Raw genomic sequence first — 22,643 nt, forward strand, 5'->3', positions numbered from 1 at the left:
CCGAGAGTCCTCGGCTTTTTTCGGCGCCGCTCACAGTCACGCCCAGTCTCGCCCTATGGGCGGGACTGTGAGCGGCGCCGAAAAAAGCCGAGGACTTTCGGGTATGTGCATCTCTGCTCGGCTGAGTCCCTGCAGTCTCGGCGCCATATTTGAATTTACACACAGCTGTGTATGTCGGCAGCGATCGCGGCAAACGCCGCGATCGCTCCGATCCGAGCAAAAGTGACGGGGATCGGCCTATAACACACACCCACGATTTTCCCCTGATTTTCAGGGGAAAAAGGTGCGTGTTATATGCCGATAAATACGGTATATAAACAGGCTTGTGTGTGTGTGTGTATATATATATATATATATATATATATATATAGTCTAGCCAAGCCTATACCTGACTAGGCCATTGCCTGAGTGCGTGTTCAAAGACACTTTCAGCCAGGCAGGTGACTCACTGAGCTGCAGTTCATAAAATATATATCCACTGCTTTGTAGTCCAGCCAAGCCTATACCTTACTGTAGGCCATTCCTGGTGTACTGTTTTTAGTAAACTTCAGGCGTTGTTTTGCTAATCTAATTGTACAGTATGTCTGGAAGGCCACCAAGGACACTCGCAGGCCACTAAAAGAGGGCAAGCAGGCTCTGTGTCTACAGCAAACAGTGCTGGTCGTGGACACGGTGCATCCTCAGCACGTGGCCGTGGGGCACGCTTGTCCTTTTTTTAGGCAGCTGGCCGTGTTGAGCCACAACATGCAGAAGAGTTGGTAGAGTGGATGACCAAGCCGTCCTCATCCTCCTCATCCTCTGTCACCCAGGCTCAGGATACTTTGTCTGCCAATGCAGCTGCCAAAGCAGCCTCTTCCATCGGCTCAATGTCATCAGTCACTCCTTCCCTAGCCCCACCATCATGCCCTGAGGAGTCTCCCAAACTGTTCGACCACAGTGTAGGGTACATGCTGCAGGACTTTGAAGGCTCTAATGAAGGTACCCAGGTTGAGGATGAAGGCAGTAAAGTGAGTCCAGAAAGGGGGTGCCCAAGAAGGACATGAAACTGACAGTCATGTTTCCCCAGCTGCAGCATACTGCCAGGTTTGCTCCAGTGGCGAGGAGGGAGGGGATGATGAGGTGACTGACTCTACGTGGGTGCCTGATAGAAGAGGGGAGAAGGAGGAGGAGGCACATCTCCAATGAGGTAAGATGCCCTCCAGGGGCCAGCTTAAGGGCAGCCAACCAACTACATCACACCCCAGAGCTCCGCATGTGCAGGGCGTGCTGCTGCACGTTTTTCCAAAAGTTCTTTGGTGTGGGCCTTTTTTGAGACATGTGCAGCAAATCGCACTGTTGCTGTTTGCAACATATGTCTGAAGCGTATCAGGCGTGGCCAAAACAAAAGCCGCTTGGGCACCACATGCTTGACCAGACATATGTCGAGTTCCATGCAGTCCGTTGGCAACAGTACTTAAAAGACCCACACCAAAGAACAAGGCGGACCTCTCCTTGCTCCTCATCAGCTGGAATCTCCAACCCCACTATACCTTCAGTCCTCTCAGAAACCAGCACTGACAGGAATGAAGGTGTAGAATTAGGTATGCTAAGTACTTGCAGGCAATCTGCTATCGCTACACCAACGCCTGATTGTAGCAGGCAAATTTCCCTACCCCAGTTGCTAAACCGGCGAAAGAAATTCTGTCCCAGCCACCCACATACTCAGCGGCTGATTGCTAGTTTGGCTAAATTGTCTTGGCCTCGTTGGACAGGGTGGTCAGCGGTAAGGTGCATATTACTGCTGACTCATGGTCCAGCAGGCATAGACAGAGACATCACCTTTCTTTCACGGCGCACTGGGTAACCCTGCTAGCAGCTGGGAAGAATGCAGGACGGGGTGCAGTATTGTTGGAGCTTGTTCCGCCATCACGCCTCCAAAATGCTGGTAGTGGTGATTCTGCCACACCTCTCTCCTCCACCCCCTCCTCTTCTTCTTCCTCTATGGCCTCTTCCCGTGCAGATTTGTCCTCAGAACCAGCAGTGCTCCATAGGCGTTCTAGAGGCTACGCAAGCACTCAGGCAAAAAGATGCCATGTGGTGCTTGAGTTGGTCTGCTTAGGGGACAGGAGCCATACTGGGGCAAAGATTCTGTCAGCTCTGCAGGGGTAGGCTCAGAGGAGGTTGATGCCACGCCAGCTTCAGCCAGGGATGGTGGTTTGTGACAATGGCACCAACCTCCTCTCCGCCCTCCGACAGGGACACTTCACCCATGTGTCCTGTTTGGCTCACGTCCTTAATTTGGTGGTGCAGCGGTTCTTGTGCAGGTACCCGGGCTTACAGGATATCCTGAGGCAGGCCAGGAAAGTCTGTGGGCATTTCCGCCGGTCATATAATGCCAGTGCTCGGCTGGCTGACCTTCAAAAGGAATGAACCTGCCCAAGAATCGCCTCATCTGTGACATGCCCACCAGGTGGAACTCAACGTTGGCAATGCTGCAGCGGCTGCACACGCAGCAGAGGGCCATCAACGAGTACCTGTGCGAGTATGGCACCAGGACAGGGTCAGGGGAGCTTGGCTTTTTTTCGCCATGCCAGTGGCTCATGATCAAGGATGCATGCACTGTCCTGTCACCATTTGAGGAGGCCACGAGGATGAAGAGCAGTGACAGTGCATGCATCAGTGATACTGTCCCTCTTGTCTACCTGTTGGAGCACACGCTGCATGGAATAATGGACAGGGCACTTGAGGCAGAACAGAGGGAGGAAGAGGAGGACTTCCTTAACTCTCAAGGCCCCCTTTATCCAGACAGTATTCCCAACGGGCCCGCCGATCTCACAGGAAGAGGAGGAGGAGGAGGATGAGGATTGTGTCAGCATGGAGGTGGAGCCTAGCACTCAGCATCAGTCTTCAAGGGATCGTTTACAGTCCCCAGAAACCCATGGACTTGTACCTGGCTGGGAGGAGGTGGCTGCGGATCAGGTCGTCCTTAGAGACCCAGAGGACTCCGGATCGAATGCGTCAGAAAACCTATGCTGCATGGCCTCCCTGATCCTGCGAAGCCTGCGAAAGGACCCTTGGATTCATGTGATCAAGGAGAGGGATCACTACTGGCTGGCAACCCTTCTTTAGGATGAAACATCTTCGGGAGGCCTTGCAGAAAGGTTTGTGCAATGCGTTTCCAGAGCCTGGGAGGGTACAAATTCCTGGTCTTGGACAATGTGTTGCTGAAGCTTCGGTCAGTCAAAGAAGGAGCGATGGAAAAGGTGGTCGTCTGACTGATGCGTTCAGACAGTTTTTTAGTCCGCAGCCCCAAGGTATGATCGGTTCCAGCAACCATCGCCAGCGTCTGTTGTACATGGTGCAGGAATACCAAGTGGCAAGATCAGACTTGGAGACCTTTCCAACTGAAAATCCACTGGGTTACTGGGTCTTGAGGATGGATCACTGGCCAGAGCTTGCACAGTTTGCAATTGAGCTTTCAGAACACACATTTAGTGCCGCTGGAGGCTTTGTAACCGATCACAGAGTGCGCCTGTCCACCGACTGGATTAATCGGCGCACCTTCATAAAAAATTAATCGGTCTTGGATCACCAGTTACCAAGCACCTGATGCTGATGTAACCGAATAATTTTTTTATGAATGTGAGATCCCCTGAACACTGCCTATGCTGATGCTGACTGACTATCCTGTTATGCTGAGTGACTATCCTATTCCTCCTCAATGTTCATGTTGATAGCTTCTAAGAACATTTTTGGTTCTGGGCACCAGCACCAGTGCCTAAAGCCCAATTTTTCTGCCCCTGTTTACAGGGGCGCGTAATTACAATTACTGCTGTAATATTTTGCAGCAGGGCTCGTTCCTGCACTCAACTAGAGTATTTGTAAGGGGTTGCAGTGTTGTGGCACCAGTGCCTAAAGCCCATTTTTTCTGACCCTGTTCAACAAGGGCATGTACAATTCTTGATATAATTAATTTCACAGCAGAGCCTGTTGCAGCGTCCACAAAGAGTAACTGTGAGGGCTTACAGTGTTGTGGCCACACCACCACCAAAGGCCCAATTTTTCTGACCCTGTTCAACAAGGGCATGTAATTACAATTCTTGATATAATATTTCACAGCAGGGCCCGTTCCAGCGCCCAGCAAGAGTAACTGTGAAGGCTTACAGTGTTCTGGTACCACCACCACCTAAGGCCCAATTTTCTGCAGAGTATATAGGGCAGGCCCCTACTTTCAAACATCCCACTTACAAACGACTCCCTTTTGCAAACGGAGGGAGACAACAGGAAGTGAGAGGAAATCTACCCCTAGGGAGGGAAATTCTCTCCTGTAAGAGTTAATATGAGAAAAAGGTGTCTCCTCCACTGATTTATCACCAATCCTTGTTTCCTTGTTACCCAAATTTTCAAAATCCAATTGTCATTGGGACAGAAAGTGAGGTGAAATCTTCTGAACAGGGGCACAGACAGCAAAATAATAGGTTACAGGGCTGATGATGACCCTTCCCTATGTTTTCCAAAAAGCTTTAAAATAGATTTTTTGGCTGGAGCTACACTTACAAAATGTACCTGATCCAAATTACAAACAGATTCTACATAGGAACAAACCTACAGTCCCTGTCTTGTTTGCACCGCCTGTATACTGCTGTTCGGAGTATATAGGGCCTGGGGGCCCCACGCCTTTCCTTTTTTAAATTTGGGTGCGGTGTTCCCCTTAATATCCATACACGACCCAAAGGGCCTGGTAATGGACTGGGGGGTACCCATGCCATTTGTCTCACTGATTTTCATCCATATTGCCAGGACCCGACATTACATTAAAGCTGCAAGCAGTTTTAAATGACTTTTATTCCTTTAAAAATGTCATTTTGTGCAGGGACTGTTCTAAGCATGGGAAACACGCGCCACTTTACAGGCATACTATAGACACCCCCCAGGTACGATATTTAAAGGAATATTTCACTTTTATTTTTTCACTTTAAGCATCAGTAAAATCACTGCTCCCGATAAAACGGACGTTTTTAAAACTTTCTTTTGCATTGATACATGTCCCCTGGGGCAGGACCCGGGTCCCCAAACTCGTTTTAGGACAATAACTTGCATATTAGCCTTTAAAATTCGCACTTTTGATTTCTCTCGTTCGAGTCCCATAGACTTTAATGGTGATCAAATGTTCGCGCAAACTTTCGGTCGGTTCGCATGTTCTGGATGCGAACCGAACCGGGGGGTGTTCGGCCCATCCCTAGTCACCAGTACAGTATTTGTAAATTGATACCATATCCGCTCTCAAGCGTCTCTTCTCCAGAGAGAATAAGTTCAGTGCTCGCAACCTTTCCTCATAACAAATATACTCCAGACCCTTTATTAACTTTGTTGCCCTTCTTTGTACTCGCTCCATTTCCAGTACATCCTTCCTGAGGACTGGTGCCCAGAACTGGACAGCATACTCCAGGTGCGGCCAGACCAGAGTCTTGTAGAGCGGGAGAATTATCGTTTTATCTCTGGAGTTGATCCCCTTTTTAATGCATGCCAATATTCTGTTTGCTTTGTTAGCAGCAGCTTGGCATTGCATGCCATTGCTGAGCCTATCATCTACTAGGACCCCCAGGTCCTTTTCCATCATAGATTCCCCCAGAGGTTCTCCCCCAGTGTATAGATTGCATTCATATTTTTGCCACCCAAATGCATTATTTTACATTTTTCCACATTGAACCTCATTTGCCATGTAGTCGCCCACCCCAATAATTTGTTCAGATCTTTTTGCAAGGTTTCCACATCCTGCGGAGAAGTTATTGCCCTGTTTAGCTTAGTATCGTCCGCAAATACAGAGATTGAACTGTTTATCCCATCCTCCAGGTCATTTATGAACAAATTAAATAGGATTGGTCCCAGCACAGAACCCTGGGGGACCCCACTACCCACCCCTGACCATTCCGAGTACTCCCCATTTATCACCACCCTCTGAACACGCCCTTGTAGCCAGTTTTCAATCCATGTACTCACCCTATGGTCCATGCCAACAGACCTTATTTTGTACAGTAAACGTTTATGGGGAACTGTGTCAAATGCTTTTGGAAAATCCAGATACACCACGTCTACGGGCCTTCCTTTATCTAGAAGTAGACATGAGGGTAAAGGAAGTATGTTATTTGTAGAAATAAAAAAGTGTAAATAAAGTTCAAAAAGCAGCTTGCTAAAAAAAGTGTGATACCAATTCTCATAATATACATATATCAAAGCAGCACTATAGATCTAACGAGTACTACTGTGCAAAAAAATTGCAATATGAGACAGCAAACTATAAAGTGCAATATGGGGCAGCAAATATTTAAACATAAATGTTCAGTATGGAACAGCAAATAAAGTGCCAAAAAGTGCAATATGAAACAGTATTTAATAAATTGCGGGTATATATCCAACACTTAACCATGCATGAAGGTAACAACTAATGTGCAAATAAACACAGTGCACATATAAATGTCCTTATGTCAAATTAAAAGGAAATAATGAAGTCCATAGTGAGAACAGAGACCATTGCATGCGTTCTTCCAGGTGTAAAGAGATCTCCACCACGGCTAGGAATAATCATCACGCCTCTTACCAGAGATGATGGGCCAAAGGTTATAATGGCCAAAAGTGCATAAGATGTTATCACAGGCTAGGCGATCAGCAAGGAAAACGATCAGGCTGAGTATATTTATAGTGAGACAGAGGGATGCTGTGTGTGTGGCTGATACCCCCAGAGGACGTCACTGCTGATGAAGCATGTAGGGGCATGGCTACTTTCGGCACCCGTCTGCATTAGCCATCGAGCACCATCTAGTGCTCTCTGCTTTGCTTTGATCCGCCTGCTGTGAAGCTTGTCAGTGAACCCTGTAAGGTTTCAATAAACTTTGATGTTTATTATGGACTGCATTTGTATTTCTTTCCTGGCATTCCATTGGGATTGACTGTAGAGTGATGACCAACGATTTCCTTGCTGATTGCTTAGCCTGTGATAACATCTTATGCACTTTTGGCCATTATAATCTTCGGCCCAACTTCTCTGGTAAGAGGTGCAATGATTATTCCTAGCCGGTGGTGGAGATCCCTTTACACCTGAGTTCGAAGAACACATGCTAATGATCTCTGTTCTCACTATGGACTTCATTATTTCTTTTTTTCTTTTTATGACATAAGGACATTTATATATGCACTGTTTGTTTGCACATTAGCTTTATGCACGTTTAAAGCGGTTGTATACCCCGCAAAAAAAAACCCGAAAAAAACCTGTAAGGCTAGGGCATAATAAGCTAGTATGTTCCGCATACTAGCTCATTATGAAATACTTACCTTAGATCGGAGCATCGGCATTGCCTCCTGGTAACCGCCGAGGGAGCTGACTTTTCCCCCTCGGCGTGTCTTCCGGGTTCGCGTCTGTGAGTGTCCGGAGCCGCAATGACGTCACCCTGGCATGCAAGTCTAATTTCTGGCAAGGAGCTCTGTTTTTCCGGCAGCGTCCGCCGGACCTTCAGAGCGCATGCACTGCTGACGTCAGCGGCTCTATGCAAGGTGAATATCTCCTAAACCGTATAGGTTTAGGAGATACTCATTTTACCTACAAGTAAGCCTTATTATAGGTTTACCTGTAGTTAAAAATGGAAAAAAGGGGTATACAGCCGCTTTACGTGTTGGATATATACCCGCAGTTTATTGAATGATGTTTCATATTACACTTCTTGGCCCTTTATTTGCTGTTCCATTATGGAACAGGCATGTTTAAATATTTGCTGTCCCATATTGCACTTTTACAGTTTGATGTTTCCCATTGCACCTTTTGCACTATATTTGCTGCCTCATATTGGGCAGCACACTGGTGTAGTGGGTAGCACTTTCACCTAGCAGCAAAAAGGGTCACTGGTTTGAATCCCGACCACGACACCATCTGCCTGGAGTTTGCATGTTCTCCCTGTGCCTGTGTGGGTTTCCTCCGGGTACTCCGGTTTTCTCCCACACTCTAAAGACATTGTGGTAGGTAATCAGTTCCTGTCTAAACTAGCCCTAGTTTATGTATGAATGTGTGTTAGGGACCTTAGATTGTAAGCTCCTTGAGGGTAGGGACTGATGTGAATGTACAATGTATATGTAAAGCACTGTGTAAATTGACGGCGCTATATAAGTACCTGAAATAAAAATAAATAAATATTGCAATTTTTTTGCACAGTACTTGTTAGATCTATAGCGCTGCTTTCAATATATGTATGTTATTTGTGGGACCACCAAGTGAAAATTAAATGGGTTGGGGGGGGGGGGGGGGTATGAAAACAAAAGAAAACTAATGCAGCTACCACTTAGATGCAGCCACCACATCTAAGTACTGATAAGCTGCAATATATCACATGTTTGGTTTCGGATTTAGACACACTTTAAATTCTTCCAGCCCTGATGACCGCAGTCACATGTCATGGTGAGGAATTCACAAGTATCCTATAGAGTCTGTAATTTGGTGCTTATCACTCATCATCTGTCCTCTCTTACATTAGACATGATGGTGGGCTCAGCATTCCATGGAGGACATAGAATGATGGCGTATAGTGCTCGCAAGGCAAAGCCTCAGATTAGCTCAGCACCCTATTTGGCACATAAGCTATTTTGTGATCCCCCGGCAATGCCTCAGATGGGCGAAATCGGTAAGTGCCATATTTTTTATTTTTTTTGTGTTTGCTGATTCTGATATGCTGTCACTCTAGAAAACCATTGACACTCTAGGAATTCTGTGCCTACGTGTAAAGAGCGCTCCTACTATTATACCTGATTAAAATAGTTTCATAAACAAATAATTAAACTCCTATCTTCAATTACTCAAACATCCAAACAGTCCATCATTATTGGTGATCTTCTCAGTGAGATATTAGTCTCGGCGGTTCACACTAGGGCAGCTTCAAAGTCGCCCGACTCTGAAGCCGACCCTGTTCAGCGCGGCTTGCAAACGATTTCTGTAATAGAAGTCAATGCAAGTCGCTCTGAAGTCTCCCCAAAATGGTACATGAACCCTTTTCTAAGTCGGAGCGACTTGAGTCGCTCCGATTTCGAACAGTTCCATTGCACTGAATGGAGGGCGACTAAGTTGCCTGACAGGTCGCCTCCGTGTGAACCGAGCCTGTAAATTCCATCATCACTGGCTAAAGTGCTGTAGTGCCAAAATTAGACATGTGCAATTAGTTTCGTTCCAAATTCGTTTTTTAAACGGATTTCAGCAAGTTCGTTAATTTGTAAATATCCGAATTAACGAAAACCCATTTCACGAATTTTTTCAAAAATTCGGAAATTCAAAATTCAAAAATCCAAAAATCTGTAAATTCGAAAATCCGAAAATAAGAACGAAAATTCAAAAATCTAAAAAGTAATAGGTTATTATTAGTTAGTTATTAACTATTACATTATAGGTATTGGAATTTCCTTTCAAATTCGGCTGTTAGTGAACGTAACGAATACGAATTTGACATTACGAATTATCCGAAATAACGAATGCTGCATCGAAACAAATGGAACGTAACAAATAAATAATAATAAATAAAAATAATAATAAACTTTTTATTATTATTATTTATTATTAATTTGTTCCGTTCCATTCGTTTAGATATGGCATTCGGTATTTCGTAACTTCGTATAAATTCTTATTATTTACATTTACTAACAGACAAATTTGAAAGGAAATTCCAATACCTATAATTTAATAGTTATTATTAGCTAGTTGGTTATTATTTTGAATTTTCGTTCTTACGAATTTTCGGACTTTCTTCCTTTTTTTCGGATTTTCAAATTTACGAATTTAGATCATAACGAATAATGACCTGAAAAACGAAAAAGAAAACGAATGAAACGAAAACGAGCAAATTTTTCGGAACATATCTAGCCAAAATACTGTAAACATAATTTGGTGCGATCCGTGCTCCCCTCCTATGTGCCCATTCACTCACCAGCTGCCATAGACTCCCATAACAGAAGTCGCTTTGAAATTGTCTCAGATGCTGGGCTTTGTAGTCCTCCAACGTGGCTCCTTGTTTGCAGGTGGGGATTTGCTCATATAAATATTGAATGGCAAAACAGGAAAAGAGTATATAGCGTAATTCCATTTATTAACCACTTGTTTACTGGGCACTTAAACCCCCTTCCTGCCCAGACCGGTTTTCAGCTTTCAGCGCTGTCACTCTTTAAATGGCAATTGCACTGTCATACAACACTGTACCCAAAATGAAATTTTTATATTTTTTTTCCCCACAAATAGAGCTTTCTTTTGGTGGTATTTAATCACTGCTGGGTTTTTTTATTATTTGCTAAAAAAAGACCGAAAATAAAAAAAAAAAAAAACTTTTATAGCCTGTTATAAAATTTTGCAAAGAGGTAATTTTTCTCCTTCATTGATGGGTACTGATAGGCTGCACTGATAGGTGGCACTGATGGGCACTGAGAGGGGGCACTGAAGGATACTGATAGGTGGCACTGATAGGTGGCACAGCTGGTTGACATTGATAGGCAGCACTGATTGGCGGCACTGATGGGCACTGATTGGCAGCACTGATGGGCATTGATAAGTGGCACAGGTGGGCACTGATTGGCGGCACTGATATACAGGTGGAATTGGTGGACACAGATGATGGGAAAGCGCACAGGGTGGGCACAGATGGCAGGTGGGCACAGATGAGGCGGTGGTGGCTCTCAACGTTGGGGACCGCTGTCCCTTTGACAGAAGCTGGTGATCGACTTTTTTGTTTCTGCTCGAAAGCCGATTACCGATCTTTTGTTTACATCACATGATCAGCTGTCATTGGCTGACAGCTGATCACGTGGAAAGGGGCCAGGATTGACGCCCTCCCAGCAATTAAGGCCCACGCTGTAGCCGTCATTCGGCTATAGCACATGTGGGAGGTGGTTAAAACATATTATAAGACAAGGTAATCCATTCACATTAAGTGCGCCGCGACTGGCGTGTCACCGGCCGGATCTGACGTCACCACCCACGGTCACTGACGTGTTTCGTCCCTCCCACAGGACGTTATCAAAGGATATCCTTGCGCAATATACTTGGGTTGAACAGAGTTCGGGCGATGAGCCAGGTGTTATCGGTTCTCAAACTTGGCAGATGCACTTAGGCTCTAATCACGTGCTTCTAAAAAAAAAAAAAAAACCATTGGGATCCATGCGTCCAGCACCCTGCATGTAGATTAGGGGCCGGGTGCATGGATTGGGGGTAGCTTCAAAACAAATATAAACATGGCAGGTTTTCAATGTCTATTTTACCTAGGAGGAATAAGGGGTGCCAGTGGTTCCTTGACATGTTCACTGCCGAAAAATGTGTTTGTTTTCCTTTCATTCGTTTTTCATTCGGTTTCAATCGTTATGATCGCAATTCGTAAATTTGCCAATTCGTAAATTTGCAAATTCACAAATTTGTCAATTCCAAAATTCGAAAGAACGAAAATCCGAAAATTTGAAATTATAACTAACTAATAATAACTAACTATTAAATTATAGGTATTGGAATTTCCTTTCAAATTTGTCTGTTAGTGATCGTAACTAATAAAAATTTATCCGAAGATATGAATTATCCAAAATAAAGAATGCCGCATCTAAACAAATGGAGCAAAACAAATTAATAATAATAATAAAAAGTTTTTATTATTATTATTATTATAGTTATTTATTATTATTAATTTGTTAGGATCCATTCGTTTACATGCGGCATTCATTATTTCGAATAATTCGTAACTTCGGATATATTTCTATTTGTTACGTTCACTAACAGACAAATTTGAAAGGAAATTTAATAGTTGGTTATCATTTTCAGATTTTCGGAATTTTGAATTTACGAATTTACGAATTTTCGAATATTCAAATTTACGAATATTTGGAAAAAAATTTTTTAAATAACAAACATGGTATACTTACCTCCTCTGTGCAAGGGTTTTGCACAGAGCAGCTTTGATCCTTCTCTTCTGGGTTCCCCCAGCGGCGCTCCTGGCTCCTCCCCCATGGAGACCTGCTTACCAAGGGCGCACTCGTGCGGGCGTGCTCCTGAGTCCTGCTGCTGCATCCATTGATACAGACAGCGGGACTCGGCCAAGCCCCCTGGTTCCCTTGTCATTGTATTTGTTATCAATCTGTCCAATAAGGACCCGAGACAGTGGCTGGAGCTGCTGGGCTTGTTCTTGTCGCTGGGAAGATCGGGTTCAGGTAAGTAAAAGGGGGGGGTCTGGGGGGCTGCTGCAGAAATTTTTTCACCAGAATGCATTAAGGTGAAAAACCTTGAGGGTTTACAACCCCTTTAACAGTTTGTGTATTGTATAACTTAAAGAAAAAGGTGGGGGAAGGTCACTGTGCCCTTCATAAGACAACATGGCTGTGATGACCAAAATGGCTGCTACCCACACAGCTATGCATTAGCCCAGTACGCATTACCATTACAGTGGCCACTGAGAACAGGGAAGATAAGAAAGCATTGAGACCAATGAAGGTAGGGTGGTACAGAGGTACTGCAACCAGGGGGCTGTGGTAAGCACTGCAATTGTAAAAGGGCAGGACCGGTGCTAGACTATTTTGCCCTCTAGGCAGGACCAGCCACTTGCACCCCTCAGCCCCCCCCCCCTCGTCAGCAATGTTATATCTGTGAAGAAATATAGGAGATGGGAAAAAAACTAGTGTGCAGTGAAATGCAGCCCCTGAAGGAACACAAGGCTGTGACAGGCTTACCAGTCCAACTGCACCATCCAGGGAAAGAAATAAAGGGTAGTACCACCAGTGCCTCCACAAGGCCAAATGACCTACCCAACAGCTCTATATACTCCCCACAGGAGAGAACGTACCACCCACACCAGTACTCCATCCAGTTCTTGTGGTCCAAGACCTACAGCAGAACCAATTACCACCGTTCCCATCTTGAAAGAGGGCAGGGCGGCGGCATACCAAGCTCCAGGCACTGGAGCCAACATGGAGTGCAGGACAACCTGTCCGCATGACCCCCAAAGACCCAGGCATCCAAAAAAAATAAAAAAATACGACAGGGACTACTGTAGATTAAAGGTCAAACAGTACGAACCAGTGGCCATGGCTGCGCCCTAGACAGCAGTGCACCCTAGGCAGCTGCCTAGTTCGCCTAGTGGTAGCTCCAGCCCTGTAAATGTGGGTCAGGTGCCATGGGGCAGTGAGACTAATACCCCTCCCTCATACAGCCCTCATATTGGCTCGGCTGGAACCAAAACTTCATGTATAATATGTCACTAGAAAGATCTTCTCACCCTCTCCCTAACTCCTCTAATAAGCGATGCACCCATCGAACAGATACAGGGAAATCTTAACTTTGACTTCTCTTGAGGCTCTCTGCATGTCACATGACCTAGCGAGGAAAGTCGGGGACCGGAGACTTTCCCTGTACACTGATGGGCAGGTGCATCACTTATCAGGGGTGTAAATGAAGTTGGGGAAATGTGAGAAGATCTTCCTCTTAACATATTCCAGCTGATTTGAGGTCTGCATGTGGAAGAAGAGTACATTTAACAGCAGAGACCTAAAGGTAAGGTTGGTCAGCATGTGAGTGGAAGACTAGTGTGGGGATGGGTGGGGTGCTGCCTGGTACCATCCCTATTGAGGTTCTGGAAGAAGTGAGCTGGAATTGGTGGTGGCGGACAGTGCAAGGAGAGCCAGCAATGGGGGACCAATGTCCAGGGAGTTGAGTGCTGTATTCGGCTCGTGCGGAACGGGGGTTGGCCAGCAGGGATCATGGGACAATGTGCAGAGTATTGGATTGGTTGGGGAGTTGTATTGTATGCTGTCCTTTATAAATGTTCTGGTACAGTATTTGTGCAATACAGCAGAACTTTTGTGAATGAGGAAGAACATTTCCTCAATGGAAAAAGAAAAACTGTTTTTCTTTCGTTCATTGACAGACACAACGCTTCATTATTCAGAACCATAGGGTTATACCGTCCCCTACAGGAGTAGGACACTACGCCTATGGGCAGTCCTAGGTGGAATATACCCCCCTCTCTGCTATAGGCCTTCAGTTTTTTTCTGCCTAGTCATGAGTAAGAACCTAGTTCCCTGCTGGGATCTTTAGTCCTGTGAATTTTATTGTTTATTTTCTTTTTTTCTGGATTTTCCTCCGGTGAGATCTACAGTTAACTGCCGGGCTGGGCGGCGGGCTGGACACTAAGATCCAGTTGTCTCCCCAGTCTGGCCAGCAAGCACGTGCAGACCGCAGCTACGTGCTAGGTCAGCCGCAACATAGCCCCACTGGACGGGGGCTGGCCCTGCAAGTTAAACGTCTCGCGAGGTCGCGTATGACCGGGCTTTGGCCTGAGTCGCAGCGTTCCTCATGGCCGACAGCCCCCCACTTCGATGTTGAGGGGACCTGTCTGGGAGCCTTACCTGCACACTTCGCTTGATCGGTAAGTACGGGGCCCCCTTCTCTCCTACCCTGGATGTGGTGTGGGGCGCGGTACTCCCTGGGTTCTCCTCCACCCCCCTCCCTCCCTTCCTACCCGGGTGAGGCCCAGGCTTCTGGCATAGGTTCTTTTGGGACACACTGTCCCCCCATTCCACCCTCGGGGTTGCTACAGGGGGGGTATCCCTTGGGCCCACCTGCTGCCGTGGTTGGGCCTGGAAGGCGGGTGACCGGACGTCCGCGATCGGGGGACCGCCTCCCGTAATATACGCCACGTCTTTGGGGCCTACCGATCAGGCACTGGGTGGGCAGCCCCAGGGTGGGCGGCGGAGGCCACCACTTTCTGTTTTTGGGTGTCCACCCTCCGTTTAGCAGCTCGGATCAGTCCGGTCCCCCCGCAGGTCGCACACTCGCAGCAGGCGGACGAAAATGTAGGCCGCGACTTTTGCGGCCTACTAGGCCGCGGCTTTTGCTGCCTGCTAGGCCTCGTGGCCGCCTCTGAGGGCGATCTCGTTTTGGGGGTCCTTTAAGTGGGCCCGGCATGGGTGCTCCTGGCGCTTCCTATGAGGGGCCTCAGTCTGGGCCCCCTGTGAGGGTCCTCAGTGGTGCCTCGTGTGGCCGGCTGTGTGGGGCCTCGGTCAGTGTCCCCTATGTGGGGCCTCGGTCGGCGCCCCCCTGTGAGGGGCCTCGATCTGTGCCCCCCTGTGAGAGGCCTCAATAGGTCTATGCCCCCTTTGAGGGGCCTCGGTCTGTGCCCCCTGTGAGGGGCCTCGGTCTGTGTCCCCTTTGCGGGGCATCCGGCGTTCCCTGTGTGGAGCCCTGTGCAGGCCTCGGGCGGTGAGTGTCTCAGTTGAACCCCCCCTCCCTGAGTTTTTTGTGGTGGAGCTTAGGCATATAGCATAGTAAATGCCCCCCCCCCGCACTCCTCTACCCTCTCTGTTTAGATCGATCCTTTATCTGGCTCTTCCGCCACAGACGTGGCCCACCTTGCGGGGTTGGTGGCGCTTCCTGTCCTGTCAGGGAGCAAGGATGATTCCACCACAACTGCAGTGGTGCACAAAAAGGCGCTGTTGTCGCACTTATTACATCTGTGCGGGAACCTTTCAAGATGAAGGATGCAGCAGTGTCTGCGGCGAAGGGCTGGTTCCTTTTTGGCACCCATAAGCCATCTTGCGCAGCAAAAGCGTTCCCTTCTCCCTCTTATTTTGCCAAATTTGTCCATGAAGACTGGGAGTGTCCAAAGTGCCCTTTGTGCTTCTGAAAATGCTTGCTGTGAGGTACCCCTTTGAGGAGTCCCTCCTTCAGAAGTGGACTGTTCCATCTGTAGTGGACCCACCTGTCTCTAGGCTGCTAAAGCAACCATGATTCCAATAGAAGAATCTCTGGCTTCTAAAGATCCAGCTGACATATCTAGAGGGGGAGCAGAATCCCCCTGCCTTTGCTGCATTAGCAGACCTGTTAGTCTAGGCGCTGCAGTTTGCCTGGTATGCCTCTTCCCCTGATTGATGAGCTCTCTGTTTCCGCAGTGGTGCTTAGACATGTATTGTGGGGGCTACCCTGGATGACATAATTACGGGTCTTGATTGTGTCTGGATAGTTTCCCGGCCTTGTTCCCCAAAAAGTTTTTTTGCTACCAATGTGCCTCTGTCGCCGGACCGTTTGTTGTTCTCCACGTGGGGCTGTGCAAGCCCTGTTGTTTCAGAGTGTGATTGTCCCAGTTCCTGGGTCGGGAACAGTTTCAGGGGTTTTATTCAAACCTGTTCACAGTCCAAAAGATGTAGGGCATGGTACGTCCAGTTCTGGACCTCAAGGCCCTGACCTGCCATAGAAGTTCAGGATGGAGTCAGCGGTGGCACCCCTTCATCATTGGGACTTTCTGGCTTCTATCAACATCACGAATGTTTACTTATGCATTCCATTATGTGCCTGACTCCAGCACTTCCTCCGTTTTGCTGTGGGTGCTGAGCATTATCAGCGCGTGGTGTTGCCTTTTGGTCTTGCCACCACTCCTCAGGTGTTCACGAGGCGTTGGCCCCAAGTCTGGTGTTGTTATGTCAGTGGGGGTTTGAGGTCCACGATCTTCTTCTGCGAGTCCTCGACTACCCCGAGAGGCAACGTAGCTCCTATACAGACCTTGATAGATTTAGTTGGCTTTTATTCTATCTGAAGACTGCTTTGAACCCTTCCAGAACATTGGATTATCTGAGCCTGACCCGGGCTTCAGCTCTGGCCATAGTGTTTCTTCCTCTGGAAAAACTCCAGAAGTTGCATGCTGCGTTTTTCATTTACTGTTGTCCAGCAGGTGGGCCTCCCTGCGAACCTGCATGTGGGTGTTGGGTCTGATGATATCTACCTTTTGAGGCGATTCCATTTGCACAGTTCCATACAAGTTCCCTTCAGAGAGATCCTGGCATTATGGGACAAGTGCCCGAGGTCTCTGGACAATCAGATTCGGCTGAGTCAGGAAACCAGAGGTTCCCTGGTCTGGTGGTTTTGCTCTCTGGTTCTTTGGCGGGTACACCCTTTCTCCCCTTGTATTGAACAGGGTGACCACCAATGCCAGTCTGTCTGGTGGGGAGATGTCCTGGGACTGACCTTTTTGGTCGTTGGATGCTGGTGGAATCCGCACTGCCGAGCAATATCCTGGAACTCCAAGCGATCAGACTATGTCTGGATCATGGACGGATCGATTTCAGGGGCTCCCGGTATGGATCCAGTCGGACAATGCAACGGCAGTGGCTTATGTCAATCACCAGGGTGGGCCAAATAGGGTGTTGGCAGCCCTGGCAGTTTCCAGTATCCTCTGGTGGGCAGAACGTATCGTTCCGGCCCTCTCAGACGTACGCATTCCAGTCGGATGTCTCAGTCGGTTAAGGTTGGACCGATGGGGCACTCCTGAGGTAGATCTGTTTGCGTCCTGCTCAACAGGATGGTACCAAGGTTTCTGGCAAGGTCACGGGATCCTCTGGTGGGCACCTCAAGCGCTCTGGTGGCCCACAGGGCCGGTAACATTTGCTCTACACCTTTCCTCCTCTCCAGTTTCTGCTGTGGCTTTTGCGCAGGATCATGGCTGTGGGGATTCCGGTCATTCTATTGGCTCTGGATGGGTGCTGACGGTCTGGGTACGCCAACCGGGTGCGCCTGGTTGTCGACGTTCCCTGGCGACTGCCTCTCAGGGAGGATCTACTGTCCCAAGAGCCGTTCTTCCATCCTGCTTTAGAGTCTCTTGTTTTAACGGCCTGGCGGTGATGAGCCAGGTGCTGCAGTTCCGACGCTGCTGATGGCTAGGGAGTCTACCTCCTAGGAGGTTCTACCTCCGGATGTGGAAAGCGCATACATCCTGGCTTCGATTCCGACCTCCCTTAACGGGGGGTTGAGCAGGAATGGGCCTCGAGTACCATTAAGGGCCAGATGTCAGTCTTGGTGGTCTTCTTCAGTGTCCCCTGGTCTCGCACTCCCTAGTGTGTACTTCTGTATTCAAGGGTTCAACGCCTGTTTCCACCGGTGCAGTCTCTTCTACCGCCATAGGATCTGAACTTGGTGATTTTGGTTCTCCAGAAGCCTCTCTCTCAAAATATTCTGGGGATTCCACTGCTTACCCTGTCTTAGAAGGTGGCATCTTGGAGGCTATCACCTCTGCTCGCAGGGTGTCGGAAATGATGGCGTTATCTTGTTGTACACCTTACCCAGAGTTACACTAGGTTAAGGTGGTTCTTCGCCCTTTTCCATCATTCCTTCCTCGGATTTCCATTTGAATAAGGACATTGTGTTGCCTTCCTTGTGTCCCTGGTTAACACATCCTAAGGAATTTGCCTTATCTGCCCTGGATGTCGTTTGGGGGATTCGGGTGTATTTGGCAGCCACTGAGTCTTTTTGGAGGTCAGACTCACTGTGATCACGGACAGGCCAAGAAAGGGGCTGTCTGCTTCTTATGCGACCATTTCTGGATGGATCAGACAGATGATGACTCTGGCCTATTCTGTCGGGGATCGGGTTCCTCCTTTCCCTGTTACGGCACATTCTTCTCGGGTGATTAGTGCTTTTTTGGCCTTCTGTCATCAGGCGTCCGTTGCGCAAGTTTGCAAGGCGGCCACTGGTCGTCGGTGTACACTTTCACGACATTCTACGAAGTGGATGTGTTGGCACCTGCGGATGCCTCTTTTGGCCACAAGGTTTTACAGTCTACTGTTTAGAGGGTCTATATTCCCTCTTGAAGTGCTATTGTTCATGTTGGGCTCCAGCTTGTTCTGTGTTGAGCTACTGTTACCTGGTTGGCTCTTGTGTTAGCCTTGGGATTTTTTGTTGTCCCACCCCTCATGTTTGGCACTGCTTTGGGACGTCCCTACCGTTCTGAATAATGGAGCACTGTGTCAATGAACGAAAGAGAAAATGGAATTTTTGACTTACTGTAAAATCCATTTCATTGACAGACACAGCACCCACCCCTCTAAGGAGTTTTATTACTTCTGACATTGCTTGTTAGTAAACTGAAGGCCTATAACAAAGAGAGGGGTGTATACCACCTAGGACTGCCCATAGGCATAGCCAAGTCTTTTTTTCTGCCTACTGTTCCTACTCCTGTAAGGGGCGGTATAACCATATGGTTCTGAATAATGGAGCGCTGTGTCTGTCAATGAACTCAGACAAATGGATTTTACGTAAGTCAAAAATCCCATTATTGTTAACCACTTCCGGCCCAAGGTACGTCATACGACGTCCTGGACTTTGAGTGGGGATATCTGAATGATGGGTACAGCTACAGACATCATCCAGATATCTTCTTTTTTTAGCTGGCGATTCTCTTCACTGTAAGAACAATCATAGCGGCAGTTCAGCTGCTGGATCGTTCTTACAGGCGGTGGGAGAACGAATCGGTCACCAGCGGAAGTTGAGCATAGAGATTTCTGGTTTTTTAATTCATGAAACTGTTTTTTCCCCAAAAAGAGTCTGAAAAGTCGCTGCGCAAATACCGTGTGACATAAAAAGTTGCAATGACTGCCATTTTATATATATATATATATATATATATATATATATATATATATATATATATATATATATATATATATAAATGTGTGTGTGTGTATATGTGTGTGTGTGATATATGTATATATATATATATATATATAATGTGTTTGGGGGTTCTGAGTAATTTTCTAGAAAAAAAAATGATTTTTACATGTAGGAGAGAAGTGTCAAAATTGGCTTGGGCTGGAAGTGGTTAAACATATAATGCCCAAGGGCTGTGCCCCACCAGAACATCTGTTTTATTAAAGATTTTGAATGTTATCTCCGGCTTTGTCCTGTGTCAGTTGGCTTTGGGCTGCTTGTCGGGTCTATCAGATAGGCAGCTCAATGGCCAACTGAAGGAACGTGCACAACAGACTGACAGTGCTGCTCCTTATTACGAGGCAGTGGCTAAATGTTGTCAGCCTGCAACAGGAAGGAAGTGTTGTAAATAGTGTAACAGATTCACCTCAGCCGATTTTCGGATTGGCTCTTGGGTTTTGTCACCATCATTCATGGTAAGAGAAACCGGACGGTTCACTACTCCACTTTCTGAATTCCCCAGTGGAGGAAGGAGGAGGGGGGCCGAACTTCAGAGGGGGCAGCGCAGTCTCCAGTGAGTGGGGAAGGGTACCTGTCAAAAACAGGTACCTGTTCCCCCCTCCCCCCTGAAAGTTGCCAAATGAGCCTAAAGAGGAAGGGGTGTGGTTTACAGATGATAGGGTGGGTCTTAAACAGGAAGGGGTGTGGCCTAGGCAGCAAGGGGTGGGTCGTATTTAAATGCATGAGTGCATGAGTGCAGGAGTGCATGAGTTTAGTCAGGCCTAGGGCAGCACAAAACGTAAATACATCACTGGGTACAGTATATAGGAACAAAGTAGGGAAATCTGTCAGAGATTGAAGGTAAAAGGGCAAAATAAAAATACTCATTTTAGTTTTCTTTCTGTTCTGTTTTAGTATTATGTAGGTTTGATGGCGATGATGACAGTCATGTTTAAAGTGTATGTCAAGCAATAAAACAATAATTCTCCATTACATGTCCATGTCCCCAGGTTTTGTCCATATAAATGCTTCCAGTACAGAAAAATACCAGTTGATCTGCCAGAAATCCAGTAAGCTCTTAACTTCCTGTTTTGGGCGGACAACACTGAAATCCACAGTCAGCCCTCCCCTTGTTCTGTCTTGCTGAACAACAGATCTTCACCCATCCATGCCCTTCTCCATCCATGCCCAGTTGCATACATTAATTTCCATCCAAGTAAAACAATACCATTGTCTCTACTCCCAAGAGCCTGCCCCCACAATGTATAGGGAAATGTAGATCTGGGGGGGTGTCTCAGGGCTGGGACAAGGGGTGGGCAGGAGGGGTGGCTGCCCCAGGCACAGTGAAGTAAGGGGACAAAGAATAAACACAGGGTGGTTGACCTAAAAAAACATCTGTGTGCAGCGCCCCCCCCCCATCCTTCTCTAAGCTCCCTCTGATCCAGCGATGTTCACGAGAGCCTCGGCCCGGGTCTCTTCCTCCTCATTGGCTGATTGGCTGCTGTCAATCACAGCCAGTGAGCCAGTGAGGAGAGATAGCGGGGTGGGAGGACGGGGCCGAGCTGCGGCTCTATGTGTTTTTTTTTGAGGGGGAGGAGCCAGGAGCGCCAGCAGGGAACCTTAAAAGAAGAGGATCGGGTCTGCTCTGTGCAAAACCATTACACAGAGCAGGTAAGTATAACATGCTTGTTGTTTTTAAAAAAAGTAGAATCTTTAATACCACTTTAAAGCTGTTTTTTCACAAAGTTAAAAGAAAAATATGAATGTTGGGACCTGCCCTAGAATGGAAGCGGGGTTGAATTTTGGAGATGCTTGGAGATAATCTTTAAGGTCCCATGCTGTGAGATGGCTTTCGGCTTATCCATTTGGCTTTTGCCTAACCGTCTCTGATCTCTGAGCGCGCTAAATGGGTGACAAGGCAGGAGCACAATTGGGGAAAAAGGGACAGAGCCCTACAACAGGAAGTGCCTGAACAAAGACCTTCATGGCAGGATCACCAGGGATTATTATAATGAAAGCCTGAGATGTAAAAAATATTAAAAACAAATCAAACAAATCAAATGACATTAACATGTTAACCACTTGAGCCACGGAAGGTTTTACCCCCCCCCCTTCATGACCAGGCCATTTTTTGCGATACAACTCTGTGTAACTTTAACTGACAATTGCGACGCTGTACCCAAATAAAGTTTATGTCCCTTTTTCCCACAAATCAAGCTTTCTTTTGGTGGTAATTGATCACCTCTGTGGTTTTTATTTTTTGCGTTATAAACAAAAAAAGACCGACAATTTAAAAAAAAAAAAATCTATTTTTTTTACTTTCTGCCATGAAACCTATCCAAAAATAAAAAATCTGATTTCTTCATCAATTTAGGCCAATATGTATTCTGCTACATGTTTTTGGTAAAAAAATAAATCCCAATAAGCGTATAATGATTGGTTTGCGCCAACGTTATCGTGTCTACAAACTATGGGATATTTTTATGGCATTTTTTTCTTTTTTTCTTTTTTCACTAGTAATGGTGGCGATCAGTGATTTTTAGCGGGACTAATCAGACACCTAATACTTTTGACACTTTTTTAGGAACCAGTGACATTATTACAGTGATCAGTGCTAAAAATATGCACTGTTACTGTACTAAAGACACTGGCAGGGAAGGGGTTAACATCAGGGGCGAACAAAGGGTTAAGTGTGCTCCTAGGGGGTACTTTTTAATTGTGTGGGGGATGGACTGATTGGATGAACACTTCTTAGCAGAAACACAAGATCAAGCCAGATTTCATCTCCTGCAACACAAATTTTTACTTTGAAATACTTACAATAAAACTAATGCTGCGTACACACGGAAATTCGGCCAGCAAAAGACCGATGTGAGCTTTTGGTCGGAAAATGCGACCGTGTGTACACTCCATCTGACTTTTGTGGCAGCATTACAGCCAGCAAAAGATTGAGAGCAGGTTCTCAATTATTCGGTTGGAAAAATTTCCTATCCGAAAATGCGATCGTCTGTAGCAATTCCGACGCGCAAAAAATTCCTACGCATGCTTGGAATGTAGTGTAGTGTTGTACATCACCGCGTTCTTGGCGGTCGAAAGTTCAGCGAACTTTTGTGTGACCGTGTGTATGCAAGGCAAGCTTGAGCGGAATTCCGTCGGAAAAGCCATCATATCTTTTTCCGACCAAAATCCCGATCGTCTG

The 22,643-nt window shown here is 46.8% G+C and overlaps 1 protein-coding gene across 1 annotated transcript in view; it reads left to right on the forward strand.

Moving 5' to 3' along the window:
- The window catches only part of LOC141121389 (von Willebrand factor A domain-containing protein 5A-like), a gene marked incomplete in the record, with an annotated part of 791,688 nt that overhangs the window by 722,657 nt on the left and 46,388 nt on the right, over positions 1-22,643 (forward strand). Inside the window, 1 exon segment of the mRNA XM_073611104.1 lies at positions 8,499-8,645. Coding sequence (XP_073467205.1) covers positions 8,499-8,645 — 147 coding nt within the window.

Source organism: Aquarana catesbeiana, linkage group LG01 (genome assembly GCF_042186555.1).
Source record: "Aquarana catesbeiana isolate 2022-GZ linkage group LG01, ASM4218655v1, whole genome shotgun sequence".
Classification (NCBI taxonomy): domain Eukaryota; kingdom Metazoa; phylum Chordata; class Amphibia; order Anura; family Ranidae; genus Aquarana; species Aquarana catesbeiana.